This window comes from the organism of the source record quoted next, unplaced genomic scaffold, assembly GCF_019419815.1.
Source record: "Pyrus x bretschneideri cultivar Hongxiangsu unplaced genomic scaffold, Pyrus_bretschneideri_v1 Contig37, whole genome shotgun sequence".
Classification (NCBI taxonomy): Eukaryota; Viridiplantae; Streptophyta; class Magnoliopsida; order Rosales; family Rosaceae; genus Pyrus; species Pyrus x bretschneideri.
Window position 1 is genome coordinate 2,301,394 of NW_025999690.1, and position 16,393 is coordinate 2,317,786.

The window sequence follows — 16,393 nt, forward strand, 5'->3', positions numbered from 1 at the left end:
CATGCCATCATCAATAATTTGTGTCTTTTTCTATTAGAATGATTCATGCTTGTCTTGCATTACGATTTCAAAACCCCGCAGTAGCGTGCGAACAATTTTCTAGTTATCTATTATAAAGTTGGAGGGGAATTGGCATGTTCATGGCCACAGTCAAACAAATGCCCCTCGATTTCACCTTATTTGCAACAATACCAACCAAATTAGGCTGGGTTGGGAGGGTAATTCTCAAAAGTTCAGAGGGTGATTTTGTCCATATGGTTTAGCACGGAGCCACTCGATTTCATGCTATTTACAACAATACCAGCCAAATGGGGGCTGGGATGGGAGGATAGCTCTTAAAAGTTTAGAGGGTAATTTTGTCCGTTTGGTTTAGCACGGATTGATGGGTTACACGCGTGCGCTCTCCTCTCATATCTTGCTCTTCCTGTTTCTGTCCTTCTCAAACCCTAGCAGCCACAACTCCATCTCTGGAATAGCATCGGCTCCTGCTTCCTAAAACCAAAACCACACAAACTGGCCTCTATTTCTGTAACTCGAGAGCTTCGGTGAGATGAAGGAGACGAGCAGGGAGATGGACTCGAGTCCGCCAACGGCGGAAGAGATCTTCAGGGATTACAGTGCTCGGAGAACCGACCCCGTCCACTCTTTAACTAACGGTACTCCGATCTCTCTCTCTTCTCCGTTTCTCTCTTAATTTCCTTTTTGTTTTGTTTGAATTTCTTTTTTGTGATTTTGGGGATTTTGTTTATAGAGCGTTCATCATCGTTGAAGATGCCTCTTCTCGAGTCTTCTGCTTCATTTCGTTTCTCTCATCCAAAAAATTAATCGCTGCTTCTCAAACTCTCTCTCTCTGCCACACCAGCCGCCGCAGCCGCTCAAAGGCTGGGTTTCCAAAGGTGGCGTTTTGTAAAACCCTCCCTACTCAAGGCAAGTAATTTCATGCCCAATTTGGAATTTAAATCTATTTATTTTTTTAAATTGATTTGGGGTTACTAAAATCAGCTATGGAAAATCTACCACTGCGAGAAAACTCAAGATTCCATTATTCAAGTTTTGGGTTCTCTTCAGACTTCACAATTGTGAACTGGGCAGCCAGTGCAACTGGTTACAGAGCTTCCTGTGAGTTAAAGTTTTAAAATTTTGTTTAAATTTTCTAGAGTTTTTATCATTTTCGTTATCTCTACTGATGTTTTGCAGCCAGTTTTGACTGAATGCCGTGTTACAAAATCAGATCTGGAGCTTGCCCTTATCCAGTTTGCCAATGACACAAGCTCTGAAGCTCACGTTGAGGTTATCTTTTATGAAAACGTTCGATTGCACAAATGTGTTTCGTATATACATCATATGTGTCTTTAACAAATAAATGTCCATTTAACACTTGCTTCTGCATAACTTCATTGTAAGTATATCTGTGAGTACATGCCTGTTACATACTTCTAATAGCAAGAAGCAGCTTAGGAATGGACAGTTATTTCACTTCTGCATGAACTTTATGCGCTTTGAAATCTTTATTTTGGGCTCATTCTTATAACATCTTTAGAAATATTTCAAAACTTGATTCCCTTTTTCTTAGTCATGATTGCTATTTTCTTTTTAACCAGGTCATGAGAAAAGTTAGGGTAAGCATGTACGAGTATCAGCTGGAAAGCATGTTTGTTCACTACATGAGGCGGATAATTGTTCAGTTGTATATGGATTTGCTTTTGTTGGACTGTGCTGCTTTAAAGTTCTGGATTGGTGCTATCAGTGAAGATGGCCCCTGTGCTGCGTTGGGGACTTTCTTGATTCAAGTATTATTCACTTGGTTTTCTTATTTTCTTACAAGTTTTCATTTGAAAAAAAAAAATGCTTCATTCATATGCATTCTATATTGCTACTGAGGTTTACAATTTTTTTACTTTTTGCTTTTTATTTTTCCTCCTCAGGTAATATTTTCCTTTTACTGCATATTGTATCTTCTGTTTGGGAATGCCTCTGTTTTTCTAACTTGCTGAGAATGCCTCTGTCTAAATTTTAAGGGCCTTTCTTTGTTTCATCCAATCATTTTCTTCATTTTCTATGTCCAACTATGAAGAATTTTTTTTTATTGATATAAAGACCTTTTCTTTCTCCAATTATGCCTCTGTCAACTCTTTTTAATTTAAATGCACTCATTTAGCACTCACATTTATCTGATAGAGTAGATGAAAAAGAGGGAAACATGGATTATATATGCACCTTCACTTTGTTTTCTTATACGTCCTACCGTTACAAGATTAAATTTAACAGACATCCATACTAACAGCTTTGGTTTTCAAAATTTGTAGAAACCAGCTGTGATCTGTTGCAGGAAAGATTCAGAAAAGAAAACACCTCTAAATACCGAAGATTATGTCTAACTTTAGCATACTTGAAACCGGTATGCTATGCCATCAGCTGCTTCTAATTTTGTAAACAGTTAATACTATCTTAAAATTGAAATGCCAATGATTCGAAGCTCATGACTGAATTTTATTAGTTATGTAAGATTTATTGAATACTTTTTTTCAAACTGTCTCTCGCAGCAGAATCACTGCCACCAACAGCTATGGTTGAGCAGTTCGTCGTTGTCCAGTATTCCTCCGAAATTCAACTATCTCTCTTTACTCTCTCTGACTCAGTGCGTCTCTATTCTTCCAGGTACACCCATATCTATATCCCAAACGACTCTTTATATGTATCTATTTGTTAGAGTGGCTTTTCCCTTTTGGGTTCAATTTTATCTGCTGTCTGCATTGGATTGGATGTCTTCTCGGTCCTTATTTTTTTATCCAGCAATGGAGCTTGCATTATCACTTGAGAAATTGGCAAATGAAAGCTGCTTCACTTGCACAGTGTAAAACATTCATTGTTATTGTATGATGTCTTCTTAATATAAGATGATTAGGTGTAGGTGATTATATTTTGTACCAGTAACGCTTTGGTTAACTATAAATCCACACACCATTTTCATAAGATTTGTTTTTCTGCCAACATGTTAATTTTGCTCAATGATAATGCCATAATTGGAATATTTTTTATAGAAATGATGTAATGGGTTAATCTGAAATTTCGAACTGAACTCTTACATGACTGCTTTTGCACATGCTCCTCTTTTTTGGTTGTTGGGTTTTATTTTTAGTTCATTGTTTGGTAAATGCAATTGTTGGTTTTGCAAAGAATTGACTTTTATCTTATTTATATTTCTCTATGCATGTAGTTTCACCTTTTTTGATCTCGAGTATCTGGTTGGCTTTATTTATCAGGCCCAGGGTTGTGATTCTGGATGCTAACATGATTAACCACAGGTTGGTGTTCCTTGGGAACTTGGTGCGGAGAAATGCAAGCATGTTGCAGCATATTATGGGTAGATTACTACTACTTTTTTTCCCCTTTCTGTAAATGATGCTAGATTTTAACCGAGACCAGATTGTATCAAACAAAAGCATTGTTTTCCAACTGGTATAAAACAAGATTCTTTTCCCCCAAAAAAAGACTAGGTATCCATACTGTATCGTTATTTTCTTTATGGTATAAACCTGTTGAATCAATCATTGAATTGGTATTGGAGTTTTTGTTTGATCAGAGAGTGTTTTTTTGGGTGAAAGTTTTAATCGGTGAGACTCGGAAGAAAATGGAAGAATTTTCCTTTTGTATGCTCTAAGAATCAGACCCTACGCATTCGTACTGTTTAATGCTGAGAGTTTCTATTCTGTTATATTATAATGGAACCAATGCAGGTTTACTTTGACGACACGAGGAGATTCAGAGTTGAATTTGATGATTTTTTTGAGGAAGGAATAATATCAGAAATTGAAGTTGGATTAGGTCTGTGTGGAGAGCTACGGTATCCTTCTTATCCTGAACGGCATGGTTGGAAATATCCTGGTATTGGTGAATTCCAGGTACCTTTATAAATGATCCCTCCTTTCATTAGTGGCATGCATAATAGCTAGGGACTGACGGTTATTTCTAAAGTTAAGTTAATAGCCCTTCATTCATCTGTGGTTATGACCTTAAGCCTGTAGCTCATTTGATTTTTTACTTCTATCAGAACTTTGAAGTAGTTCTCTGATTCAACCTGGTTTAGTCGATCCCCTTTTGGCGCGATGCCAATTTACGGTTCTTATCATGTAAATTGGTTGCTTCTGTTTCTTATGGAAACAGAGGATTTTTTGCAACCACATCTTGTGTAATCAAGAACGTTCAATTTTGTCCTGTTAATTGTACAATGTCTTTTCATATCAGCTATGTTGAATGTATATAAAAACCAAGCTGCTTATCTTACCGATCCATTTCACTCATCTATTCCTCTATTCATTTATGGTTATGTTTAATTTATTCAGGTTAAATGTGTCTTATTCATGCAGTTAAGGCTTGTGCATTCAAGTCCCGCAGCAATGCATGGGCATATTTTCTAGTAATCTATTCTCAAGTTGGAGGGGAATTGGCCTGTTCATGGCTACAGTAAAAAAAATCCCCCTCGATTTCGCCTTATTTGCAAGAAAGCCATCTGTTTTAGGGTTGGGTTGGAGGGTAATTATGAAAAGATAGGAGGGTAATTTTGCCCGTGGGATTTGGGTGCCCTGCTATGCACGTGTTGGGCTGACCACTACATCGGGATGCATTCATGGGATCGACGGCTGTGCGTGGGATTTGGTGAGGGGATGTGGGCCCTCAATTTTAAGTTAATTACGTTTGTGCCATTGTTTCATTTTCTCCAACCCTTGCAGCTGTGGAAGCCTCCTACCCCTCGAGAACTCTCTGCTCTCTCTCACCTTTCTGCAAATGAATGAAAGAAAAAAAAAAAACCCTAGCCGCGCCTCCATTTTACAGCCATAGCTTCGAAAAAAAAAAAATTCCCCAGCAAGTCCGACAGCCTGAACACCCCATCAAACCCTAGAAATCGTTTCGTTTTTTGCGTATCTGGAGGGCTCCTCCTTATTTCTCCCTGCTCTTTGCTTCCCCAAACCCTAGAATCCTCCCCATTTCCCCTGAACGAGAAATCCGAAACCCACAGCCCAAAACTCACTCATACGTCACCCCTCTCCTTGGTTTGCCACTTTCCTCATCAATGGTTCATTCTCTCCATTCGATTCAATTTCGGTGAGTTCTTTCTCTGCTCTTGGGGATTTTAGGGGATTTTATTCTCTTCCTGGTTGCTCTGATAGAAAATCATGATTGCTTGATTTTTTTTATTACGACAGTATACTTTCTCTCTCACTCGATCTACTTTTAAGTGATTGAAAATTGGGTTAGTCATTTTCCATGTTTCGAATTGAAATGCAGCTGAATCTGTCTCCCTTCGGCAGTGTTTTGGCGAATCCGTTTGTGTTCAATGGCGATTTGAGCGAGGGCACTGAGAGCTCTGGGGTTTCGTTTTTGGTTCCCTATTAAGGGGGTGTGATGGATTTGTCAAAGGTCGGCAAGAAGATTCTGAACTCCTTTAGGTGTGCCAGATTGCTCGGCCTTCTTCCTTCTGCTTCTGATTGCCCGAGGTGATTGAAATTTCAGTTTTTGCACGTAATGCTGTTCTTAAGCCCTCAAATTTGATGCGTTTTGTGTTTAGTTGTGTGAAATTTGATTGTGTCGGAGGAAAATCGAGTTGAAATTGCATAATTAGATCTTATAATTTGAAAAGTTTGTTCCAAGTGTTTGTAATTTGCTTTATATACTGAATAACAGTTTGGTTTGGGTGATTATCTGCGGTTTTGTGTTAATTAAGAAGAAGGTTAAGTTTAATAAGTATCATTTTAAGAGCAATGCTTATTTATCTGGCAGTGGTAGATAGTTAATTCACTGTTAAGTAGGGAATGAAAATGTTGTGCTTACTGCGAAATTTAGCTGATTGGTGCAGGGTTAAAATAAACGTTTATTTTCTATCCTAAATGTATTCATGTGTTGTTTACCTAATATATGGAAGCAGACATCATGGTCAAAAAGTGGAGGAGATAGAAGAAGAATTCTATGAAGAGTTGCTACTGTATAATTATTATTATTTTTTTAATACATTTTCATTTGGATTTTCACAAAACATAACACATGAGTAAGTATGTTGGTTTTTTATTTTAGTTGTAGAAATTAACAAACATATATTACATACCTTTTCAGGTGATGACATCGACAGTGTTGACATCATGGACATGGGGTTGTGGTTTGTCAACTATTTCCAGGCCAATAGTTTATAACTATTGCCCATCTGTTCTATTGAGGTATTTTTATATTTTTGTTGTTTAAATTTATATCTTATTCATCTTTTGTGAGCATTCGTTCCAGGATTTTACGAAATTCTTAAAATTTTATTTAATTGAATTTATGGTCGTTCAGTAATTTTTTTTAATTTCCAGAATCATCTAATCCTATTGATGCAACGAGTCGTAGGGGAGCCACGAGTTCACCGAAGCTTTCAAATTTTGCCCACTCACTCATTGTAATCTCCCTTTTCCTCTGTCTCTCTGTCTCTCTGTCTCTCTCTCTCTCTCTCTCTCTCTCTCTCTCTCTCCCTCCCTCCCTCTCTCCCTCTCCCCTGTTTTTCTATCCTATTGCATTTGGGTTTTCCCCTATTTCTCTTTCTGTTGATCTAATTTGAGGTGAAGTTTGAATTTTGGTTGAATTGGAATGTGGGTTTAATGGGTTTCCTTTCGGTTGTCGATTCGACTTTGGTAGGATTGGCATGTGGTTTTTCAAGCTTTTGCAACCACTTTGGGTCTGGCAAAGGTAATAATCTTACTGTTCATTCCATAAGCTTCATTTTGTATGCCCAAAAAAATTTGGAAGGAAAACATGATGGGAGTTTTAGGAAATGCCCATGTTCTGTAATTTTCCCCATTTGTTGTTTTTTGCAATTTCTTTAATCATGTTAGTCATATAAGCATGTTTTTCTCTCTTCATTACATTCCGAATCTTTAAAATCCTTGCCGATTCGTGTAATTTCTCATATATGTTTCTATGGTTGTTTGATTTTGGTTTCTAGGTTATAATCTTAATCGACAAGATGCAAAACGAGGAGTCAATCATCACCGAGCTCTACATCCCGAGAAAATGGTATTCAATCGAATCTAATTGGTGAATGTATACATGAGAGTTAACATCGTTGTTTCTTTGCAAATACCACTGCTGACCTTATTCAAGAACCATTTTAACATAATAGGTTCTATTTGGATGATTAGAGTTTTGAACCTTTTCTTTCCCCCAATTCCACATGAACTGAGTTTTATTGCTGAACAGACCTTGGTAAATATTTATAACCAACTAAAAGTGTTTTCTTTTGATTATTTTCCAATATATTTTTTAGCCAATTGACAACCCTAAAAGATTTACTTACACACACATCAAATCTGTGTTTCATAAATATACCTAAGATGTAATGCTAGATATTTTTTTATAGTTTCTTCTGCTCTATTCTATGCTGGATAATACTGTTTTTCTGTATATTGTAGATCATTAAAATTCTGCCATGTTTGTGAAATTGAGATTTTTAAATCGAAGAACTTAAGAAAATTGTACATATTTTTTTGGATAAATAATATTATCCACATCTCATGTTATATAAAACAAAAGTTTAAAGTACTCTCTCTGTGTGCATGAATTTGAAACTTTTTATATTTTCTAGAAAGAGAGACAATGCAATTGCGTTTTATTGTTAGAGAAAGATGTGTCATTCTGGATTTGTTTAAAAATGCTTAAATAATTTGTCGTCGTGCAAACAAGTCCATTGTGGGTATGAAGGGAATATGTGAATATCTCTTACATGAATGACTTTTATCATTTCCAGAACAATGTGATTTCACTCGATTGAACCAAATTGATTTGTTATTTCCCCATTTGAAGTTGAAGAGTCGGATTGGTGTGAAGCAATTGAGAGGCACATACCGTCTTCTAACTGGGTCAGCTGCAAATCCCCTTTTTTAATTTATTTTTTTTAAATTCTTGATGGATATTTCTATTGTTTTCTTCGATTATTTAATTGGATTTTGATTTTTATCTTTGCCATTTTTGTTTTCGCTTTTAATTTTTTATGTTAAAAGATGTCGTATTGTGTTTTCGTACCAAGTTATCCTTATTTGTATCTCTCACCAAAATATATACATGTAAAATCGAAGGAGACTGTAGTGTAACTCATTATAAAGTGACAAGCCCTATATACATTGATGCAATAAAATATAAACGATATCAATCCCCTGCAAATAAATGTTATTATGTTAACAAAAGTAACTTCAATTCTTAATCGTTAGTTCAATTACGTTTTTTCCATTCTATCTAGAATCTTAAATAGGGAATTTCATGTGTCTTAACAAATAATTCCTGGAGTTTTATTAAATTGTTTCATCTAATGTATCTAATATTTTAATAATTGCTTATTCCTTTTGTTTGGTTAAAGTTTGGTTCCATTTGTTTTCTGTATTGCCTAGCATGTTGCTCCGTCGCATCAAAGAGGGCTTATTTAAGCTTGGGTTTCTTGGCAGTGGCTTTCTCCATTGACCTCTACACCTTCGTCTCTCCTCGATTTCCCACTTCCTCCGGTGCAATCTCTTTTTCTTTCTAATCTCTTTTGAGTTTCTTTCAATATGTCACTTTATATAATTTATTCTTTAATGTCAGATTTGGTGAGTTTGATTTGGGTTTGTGAATGTCTTCTTGGCTTTTCTACTTTGGATTCACACAATAAGTTCAATGGTTGTAAACAGAACAGAATACTGACTTGCGAGCAAGGCAATTCAAAGCTTGAAAATTTGTATGTTATGCATGAGCTGACTAATATTTTTTTGTGCACTTTATTCATGCCTGTTGTGGATAATAGCTTGAAAATTTGTATGTATTGCATGAGCTGACTAATACTTTGTAGTGCACCTTTCTATGCAAATTATTCATGCCTGTTGTGGATAATAGTTCCAAAACCTGTAGCGAAGCGTGGGCAATTTTTCCAGTGTTATCTATTTAACTAGTTTTTTATAAGCGCGCATAAGAATGACTAATTAATAAATTCATGTGTTTTGTCAGAATTGGTACATTTACTTAATACATCTATTATTTAACGGTTATATATCATCACTAGTGCTGCAGCATACATCGAAGACGTACAAAACACTGATGGATCAACATACAAAACACTGATGGATCAAGGTACATTTCAATTCTCAATTGGAAAATGGTAAATTCCCTCAGCAGGGTAGCAGTCTTGAATACCATATATTCTGCAGCAGGGGAATATAAAAGCGATAGCCCTTGGTTAATAAGTACTAGGAAGTAGTAGCTGCAGGTCACTCATCCTTTCTGTTTTTTTACCTCATGGCAGGAAGTGGTAGGAGTTTTCTCGAGGAATTGCTACTACGCGGCATTCAGGAATACTTTTCCAATTTGGGCTCTTGCAGAATACTGCAATATATTACAAAAATGGAAGTAAAGGTTAACAAAAGGCTAAGCACTTGCAGTAAGCACACCGTTAAATAGAAGGTTATGTTTCTTCTTCTTTTCTTTAGTTTAGATACCAGATTCCGAATTTGCTATTGCATAACAAAGAACGCTTATTGTATCTGACGTGGACTTCCTTCCTTGACATTCAATTACAGAAGTAGAATAAACCCTTCAGGTTCTGTAAGAGTAAAAAGTCGGCATCGAATGAAGATTCATATAGTGTGAAATGGAATTTGGTTATATATTTAATCACTGCCCATTTCTTACGGCGTTTCAATGGGGAGTGAATCAAGTTGGAGAGCAGAAAGTACTAAAATGTAACAGATTTTCAAGGAAGCCTCATATTCCTTTAGTTTGTATGAGGTATGACATTTCGCAATGCATGAAATATGTGTGTTTAAGTAAAATATAGATATATATATATATATATATATATATATTTGCATAGATTTCATTCTTTAGCGGTTACAAGTTCATCAACTCTACAGACATAAAAGACGAAAGGAAAAAAAATTGACACAACCAAGAACTAGGTTTCATTGGTTTTGGTTGCATTGGAAAGTCCAATGAATTTCCTTTAGCTTGTGATCCAAGGCTCAAGCAATCTTTTTTATAGGCAATGAAACCAGCGTGCGATATTCTCCAAGAGCCCACAATGGGAAGATGTTTCTGTATGCTGCATAGTGCAACATAGCATTCCTCATAAAAACTCCCATCAGTTCCTGTTGTGGGAAATCGCCATCATCCAATTGACCATTCATTAACGCTGCAGCAGCACGGTGAATAGGAGTTGGATCTCTCTCAGCCTATAACAAAGAAAAAATATCATTTAGAAATTTATGTTTGGAGGAAATTGTAAAACAGAACACCTCTGAAATGTTTAAATCATATACTGACCTGTCGACCATGAATCAGACCCATTAATCCAAGTGCAGTTTGGATCAAATTTGTGCTATTTTGAGCTGTATATTTCTAAGGACGTAGAACAAGTAAAATATTAGGATTATGCTTTCTTTGAGGTCAAAAATGTTACATTTTCGTTACTAATGAACTTGATTGGTACCTTATTTGTGCATGAGGTGTAGTGCTCTCCCCAGCCACCATCTGCCCTTTGTGTTTTGAGCAAAAAGTCAACACCTTTGCGCACTGCCTTGCAGTTATTATATGTCCTACCAGCAGCCTCCAGTCCTTTGATTGCGAACCATGTACCATACACAAAGCAGATTCCCCAGTTTCCATACCATGAGCCATTAGGGTACTGTATGTCTTCAATGTAGTCTGCTGCCCTTGTCATGAAATTGTTAATCTCCTTCCTTTTATGGCTAGGGTACAACTTCCTAAACAAAGTCAAGGCCTGGATCGAAGATGAAGTGCATTCGATGTACTCATACTCAATGATAACGTCCTCAAGAAACTCCACAGGGTTGAGCCACTGAAGAGGGAAAACAATTTAGTATATGCAAGTTATGAGACATAGTGAAATGATGAAATCTTTTAAATTCTTCGAAAAAAAAGTATAAGATTTTCAATTTTTATTACCTCTAACCATTTTGGTGCTCCTGTTGGCTCCCAGGGTGATACACCACCATTTGGATTCTGAAGACTCAAGATGACATTGACAGCATCATACATACACTCAGCTTCCATTGGCTCACCAACAAGTTCTGGTGACATATTTGCGAAAATGCAGCAACACTAAAACAAAACATGTTACAAGTTAGCAACATTTTCATCATAGATGAGAGGCACAATCTTCAACTTGAGTTAAGTGCACGAGTAAAATCACTCACCGTCAGTGCTTCTGCGGTACAATCCGACACTTGCCATCCATGGTCTCGGTCAGACAATGTCCACGCGCCCTTAGAAATGTGACGGAAGTGAGCTAGGTAGTCACCAGAAGTATTCACCCTCACCTACAATGTTACATATAGGATGTGTACTTTTAGGTCAACTGAAAATGTCAACACATTTGAGTATGTCAAAGACAGTTACCATGACTTGAATATGTACCTGAGATATCTTGAGAAATTCGTGTGCTTTCTTAAGGGTAGGTGCCATTTCCGTATTTAGATTGCCAGCAAGTAAAGCTTGAATCGCAAGAGCACAATCCCATGACTGGCTTCCAAAACTCTGCATCTTGATTCCATCCTCTCCAAGCCAGATATAATCGGTAGCTCTAGCAAGATGCTTCTTGAAAGCTTGTCCATTAGGATCCTCGGCCCAGCAAGCAAGCATCATTAATGGCTTTTCCACACATCCGATTGTAATGTAGCGACTGTTCTCATCTTCATAATGAATTTGGTCGATTGTGAATTGAATGGCATTGTCTCTGATCTTCTTGAAGGGCCAGCGTTTTAGGAGAGGCTCAGCGATATTGTAAAAACTGTCCCACATAAAACGTTGTATACGACCATGGGGATAGTAGTTATCGTCCTGAATTAGTCAACAATGCAAAGGACAGTTAGTTTATGCATGTGAACAAATTTCTTCAAGAACATAATAAAGTTGAACAATAGCGAGAACTCTACAAGGACAAAGAGGTAAACTCACCGGTGCACACCAATGGCGCACTTTAGGCCAGTTGATTTCGCTGTAAGGTTCACAGTAAATTTCTTGTCTCAATTCCTTAACTAGAGGAGTGATCGGGCCAACAAATCTTGTGGCATAAAAGTAAGACATAGGTAGGTAAGTCAACCTACAGTAGCAGAACATTTTTGCTGCAGATATGAAGTAGTACTAGTTAGAAAGACATGTAACTATTTTGAGTAACAAAAAACTAGGGTGTGGAAGAAAATTGTACTTACATGGATGAAAAGGAAGCAGTGTAGACCCAGTCCAGAATTCCGGGGGCATTGGGTTGCTGCCTTTCCAGTCATACACACCAAGAATCTGCAACACAAATCAAGTTAAACCATTTGAACAATAAAATGATCTCTTATGATACATTCCTTAAGTGTGCATCCTTTTGCAGTATGAAATACTACTTTTATTTAAATGAACAAGTATGTTATACGTACCGCCATCCAAGTTTTTCCCCATGATGCAGAATAGTAAGCACCACCACGATCAAGAATCCACTTTCGTGCCCTTGCGCATGCATTGTCACGCCCACCATCAGGGCCCTCTCCGAGAATACGCATCATACAGTAGTTAAGGCATGTTGTAAACATCATACTAGGGCCTGATATGTGCAATCCCCACCCACCATCTTCATTTTGATGGTTGTATGTGTAACGCAAGATTTCCTTCTTGTGTTCAGCTGAGAAAATAACATTGAGATACCCTGAAATGTATGCAGCCATGGCCTGTAATTTTTTGGCATTGGAGAAAAAATAAAGTAACAATTAGTCAGCTATCGTATACAAGTGCACCAAAAACCCAATTTTTTTACTATCACTTGCAACATCTTAATTTTTTACTATATGGTAAATAAGGAGCAAATTACTCACGAAGGGAGGGAAGAAAAAGTTTAGGCCAGCAATTTCAGCAGGCCAATGTCCATGGGGTGATTGCAAGGCATTCCAGAAGGTAGCAGCCCTCCTGAATGCAGATGTGGCCTGATCATATGTAATCTCCTCACCTTCCCCAATTCTTACTGGAGGAATTTCTTGTTTGAAGTTTTTCTCTCTTAAAATCTGCAATTGGGAAGGTGAGGAGATTAGACAAATATTAGTATTTTTTTTTAATACAACAATATATTTACATTATGGATTGAAATTTAGACACGAGAATAGAGCTTAAATCTTGTCATCATTTATATATAAAAAGAAATAACACTGCACTTTATTAATAAGTAGCTATAACTCATTTATTAGAAACATTTAATATTACCTGAAAACGCCATAGGAGGTCACTGCTAGGCGTGATCTTGAAGCGATTTTGATAGAAATGCTCACGAGCAGCTTCAACTTCTGCTCGCTCCTTCTCGGTACCTGCATCTGGGTCGAACTCCCATGTCTGCCTTCCATGGAAGTTGTTTGTGCTGAACAACAAGGGGTCGTTTGCACCTTCTCCAAACTTAATCCTCCACATCTTCTTTGATGACTTAATAAAAATACATAACGAAATTAATTAGTAAGGGCTTGAATATAGATCCAAGCAATTAGTTCTATGTAATTAAAATACGAGATATTTTGGATGCGGTCCCTAGTCCCTAACACTCTTTGATTAAAACCTTAATGGTATTCAAAGTTTGATCAAAGTCCCTTAACTTTGTACACCTCATTATATTACTATTAATATTTATATTTTTATAGTTTTGACATTAATTGTTTGATATTTTTTTAGATTTATAATCCTATAAATTTAAAATCCCTCATTATAATAGTATTATAAATGGCAACAATAAAAAAATTCAAACATTTTGATTGAATAAATGGATAAAAACTATGTAACATTAAGAAATAATAAATGGCAAAAGAATATATTCATAGTGTTAAAAAAATTGGTTACAAAAAAAATTGGTACATTTCACATATAACAAAGTGGTACATTAATGAAGAAGAATGAGTACATTATAAATAAATTAGGGTCCAAATAAAAGATTAAAAAATTATGAGTACAAATGAAATTTTAAAATATATGGGAGGAAAAAGAAATTAATATATGGGTACAAATAAAAACTAAAAAGAAAATACTACAAATTAAAAAAAAAATGTTGCAAATTAAAAGTTGGTACAAACTAAACATATAAATATATGATACAAAGTTTAGCCATAAATGTAACATCCCACATCGCCCAGGGGAGTGGATCATGTGAGCCTTATATGTATATTCTCATCTCTACCTAGCATGAGGCCTTTTGGGAGCTCACTAGCTTCGGAGTTCATAGGAACTCCCAAGTTAAGCGAGTTCACACGAGAGCAATCCCATGATGGGTGACCCACTGGAAAGTTCTCGTGTGAGTTCTCAGAAACAAAATTGTAAGGGCGTAGTCGGGGCCCAAAGCAGACAATATCGTGCTATGGTGGAGTTGAGCCCAGGATGTAGTGAGGACCCAGGCGGGGACATGACAATAAAACATAAATATACCATATGTAATTTTTCTATCATTGATTAATTATACAATGTCACGTGACAGTAACAAAAAGAAATTAATATATGGGTACAAATTATAACTGAAAAGAAAATTCATACAAATTAAAAAAGGTTTGCAAATTAAAAATGGGTACAAACTAAAAATAAAAATATAAGATAAAAAATTTAGTCATAAATATAAATATACTAATTGTAACATTTTTAACACTAAGGGAATATATTTAAAAGTAAAAAATATTTATTATTGAAATAATTAATGATATTATTAATACTCAAGGACCTTGATTACAAATTGAAAAGGAATAGGGTTTTAATCAATGGAGTAGCAAAAAAAGGGATGAGAACCTAATTTCTTTTTAAAATATATTCAAGTAGGTTTTTATTTTTCTGAAAGGAAAGAACAAAGCTGGTTGAATATGATTGAAAAATATTTATCTAAGAGGCTAATGAAATGTTGATCCATCTATGATTGGTTGAATATGATTGAAAAATATTTATCTAAGAGGCTAATGAAATGTTGATCCATCTATGATGGAGCTCCTGTTAGGGTTTGTAGCTGTATTGATTGTGAATATTTACCCCAAATGTCAGAGTTCGAACTATATTTCCGTTTTAGCCTTTTTGTGGAAAAAGGAAAAAGGAAAAATTATGATAAAAGAGGTTTAATTGAAAAGATTGATCGAGTTCTACAACTCACTGAAAGCTCTTCTTGATCATACATACCTCAACCTCAATCATCCATTTGAACTCTTGCTACCCAAAATCTCTATGTAATGACCGAGAGAGAGAGAGAGAGAGAGAGAGAGAGAGAGAAGAAGATGATGATGAACTAATTGTAAACTTTAGGATATATATTTTTTAACATGTGCTAACTGCAGATAAATAGTACTGAAAAAGCTCTGGCCCTTGAGCTTGAGGACTCACGGATTGCAAAAACTGGCTCCGATGATGAGGAAGGAAGGGAAAGAGTTTGCTTGAGTTGCTTGGCACAAATGCTAAGTCTCTGTGTGATGATTGATGCATGGGAAACCCCACTTTATATGGTCACATACCCTACAGAGGCCGACAATAAAAAATAGCCATCATCCCCATTTTTAGCTATATTTAATCACCTATCTTGTGCGTGTTACATGTGTTGTGTGGGTGTGCGTGTAACCAAAGAAAATTCAGAAAAAAGCAAACGGAAAATTGAAAAATGACAGAAAAAGACAATGAATAGAAATATTGGGTTGTCTCCTAATAAGCGCTTACTCATTTACGTTCCCAACCAGATAGTACCAAGAGCAATCATCCAAGGGGAGATGGTTCTTCGAGGGATACAGCCTCCACATCATGCTCCACAAAAGACGCGTAATATGGCTTGAGTCTATGCCCATTCACTTTTAACATGTTTCCGGTCTTTGCACTTTGGATTTCCACTGCACCATGAGGAAAAATATTTGTCATAACAAATGGACCAACCCATCGAGAACGAAGCTTACCTGGAAATAATCGAAGGCGAGAATTAAATAGAACTTTTTGTCCAATGACAAAGCTCTTCCTCAAGATCATCTAGTCATGAAATGTCTTTGATTTCTCGAAGCTTTCGAAGTGTTTGTTCAAGCTCAGGATCGTAGGAAGTTAGGTCAATGCTCTTGGACCTTTGAGTATGTATATACTACGAAGAGTACCTGAAAAAAAAAATAAAAACAAAAACACTAATTAGACAAGAAAATAAAACAATAGGAAAATAAGTAATTAGAAATAACAATCCCCAGCGACACGGCGTCAAAAATTTGATGGGATTAAAAGCACACCACAAAGTAGCACACAAATGCCCTATTGATTTTCCTTATTAACACTAAGATTTGTCAATTGTAAGATATGAAAATAAGGGTCTTTCCCGCAGAAGATTGTTTTATCTACTTACTTAAAATGTCACAAAAACTCGGTTGTTGTCCTTACT

General features: G+C 36.2%; 1 protein-coding gene and 2 long non-coding RNA genes across 17 annotated transcripts; 2 read left to right on the forward strand and 1 right to left on the reverse strand.

Annotated features, from left to right (window-relative positions):
- Positions 1-4,301, forward strand: LOC125480925. Of its 6 annotated transcripts, none has more exons than XR_007261164.1 (9): positions 1-656; positions 752-1,119; positions 1,232-1,290; positions 1,602-1,790; positions 2,307-2,398; positions 2,544-2,658; positions 3,264-3,364; positions 3,738-3,885; positions 4,052-4,301. It is a non-coding gene; the product is annotated as an uncharacterized LOC125480925 (long non-coding RNA). The 6 variants fall into 6 exon arrangements; XR_007261165.1 differs by having other exon boundaries at positions 3,738-3,844; XR_007261162.1 differs by having other exon boundaries at positions 1,198-1,290; positions 3,738-4,301.
- A 1,145-nt stretch (positions 4,302-5,446) lies between these two features.
- Positions 5,447-11,120, forward strand: LOC125480926. 9 transcript variants are annotated; one of them, XR_007261168.1, is made up of 11 exons: positions 5,447-5,495; positions 6,109-6,209; positions 6,345-6,427; positions 6,664-6,714; positions 6,971-7,041; positions 7,772-7,883; positions 8,409-8,519; positions 9,053-9,120; positions 9,293-9,450; positions 9,567-9,774; positions 10,985-11,120. It is a non-coding gene; the product is annotated as an uncharacterized LOC125480926 (long non-coding RNA). The 9 variants fall into 9 exon arrangements; XR_007261172.1 differs by lacking the exon at positions 10,985-11,120 and adding an exon at positions 10,028-10,162 and having other exon boundaries at positions 8,409-8,731; XR_007261167.1 differs by lacking the exon at positions 10,985-11,120 and adding an exon at positions 10,028-10,162.
- LOC125480924 (beta-amyrin synthase-like) lies at positions 9,808-15,495 on the reverse strand. 2 transcript variants are annotated; one of them, XM_048592160.1, is made up of 12 exons: positions 15,373-15,495; positions 13,243-13,455; positions 12,861-13,046; positions 12,429-12,716; positions 12,216-12,300; positions 11,962-12,128; positions 11,422-11,844; positions 11,202-11,324; positions 10,951-11,106; positions 10,475-10,843; positions 10,309-10,383; positions 9,808-10,217 (listed from the first exon to the last, which is right to left on the reverse strand). In XM_048592160.1, the coding sequence occupies exons 1-12, from the start codon at positions 15,469-15,471 to the stop codon at positions 10,008-10,010; spliced, it is 2,394 nt and encodes a 797-aa protein (XP_048448117.1). In that variant the 5' UTR covers positions 15,472-15,495; the 3' UTR covers positions 9,808-10,007. The 2 variants fall into 2 exon arrangements, with proteins under 2 accessions (XP_048448117.1, XP_048448118.1); XM_048592161.1 differs by having other exon boundaries at positions 15,146-15,462.
- Positions 15,496-16,393: the final 898 nt, after the last annotated feature.

Excerpts from the sequence above, each read along its gene's own strand:
- LOC125480924 (XM_048592160.1), bottom strand. The coding sequence starts at position 15,471 with ATGCATCAATCATCACACAGAGACTTAGCATTTGTGCCAAGCAACTCA. Across the intron at positions 13,456-15,372 it reads GGAGCCAGTTTTTGCAATCC|TCATCAAAGAAGATGTGGAG; the intron begins GTGAGTCCTCAA and ends ATTTTTATTAAG. Across the intron at positions 11,845-11,961 it reads TGCGCCATTGGTGTGCACCG|GACGATAACTACTATCCCCA; the intron begins GTGAGTTTACCT and ends TGACTAATTCAG.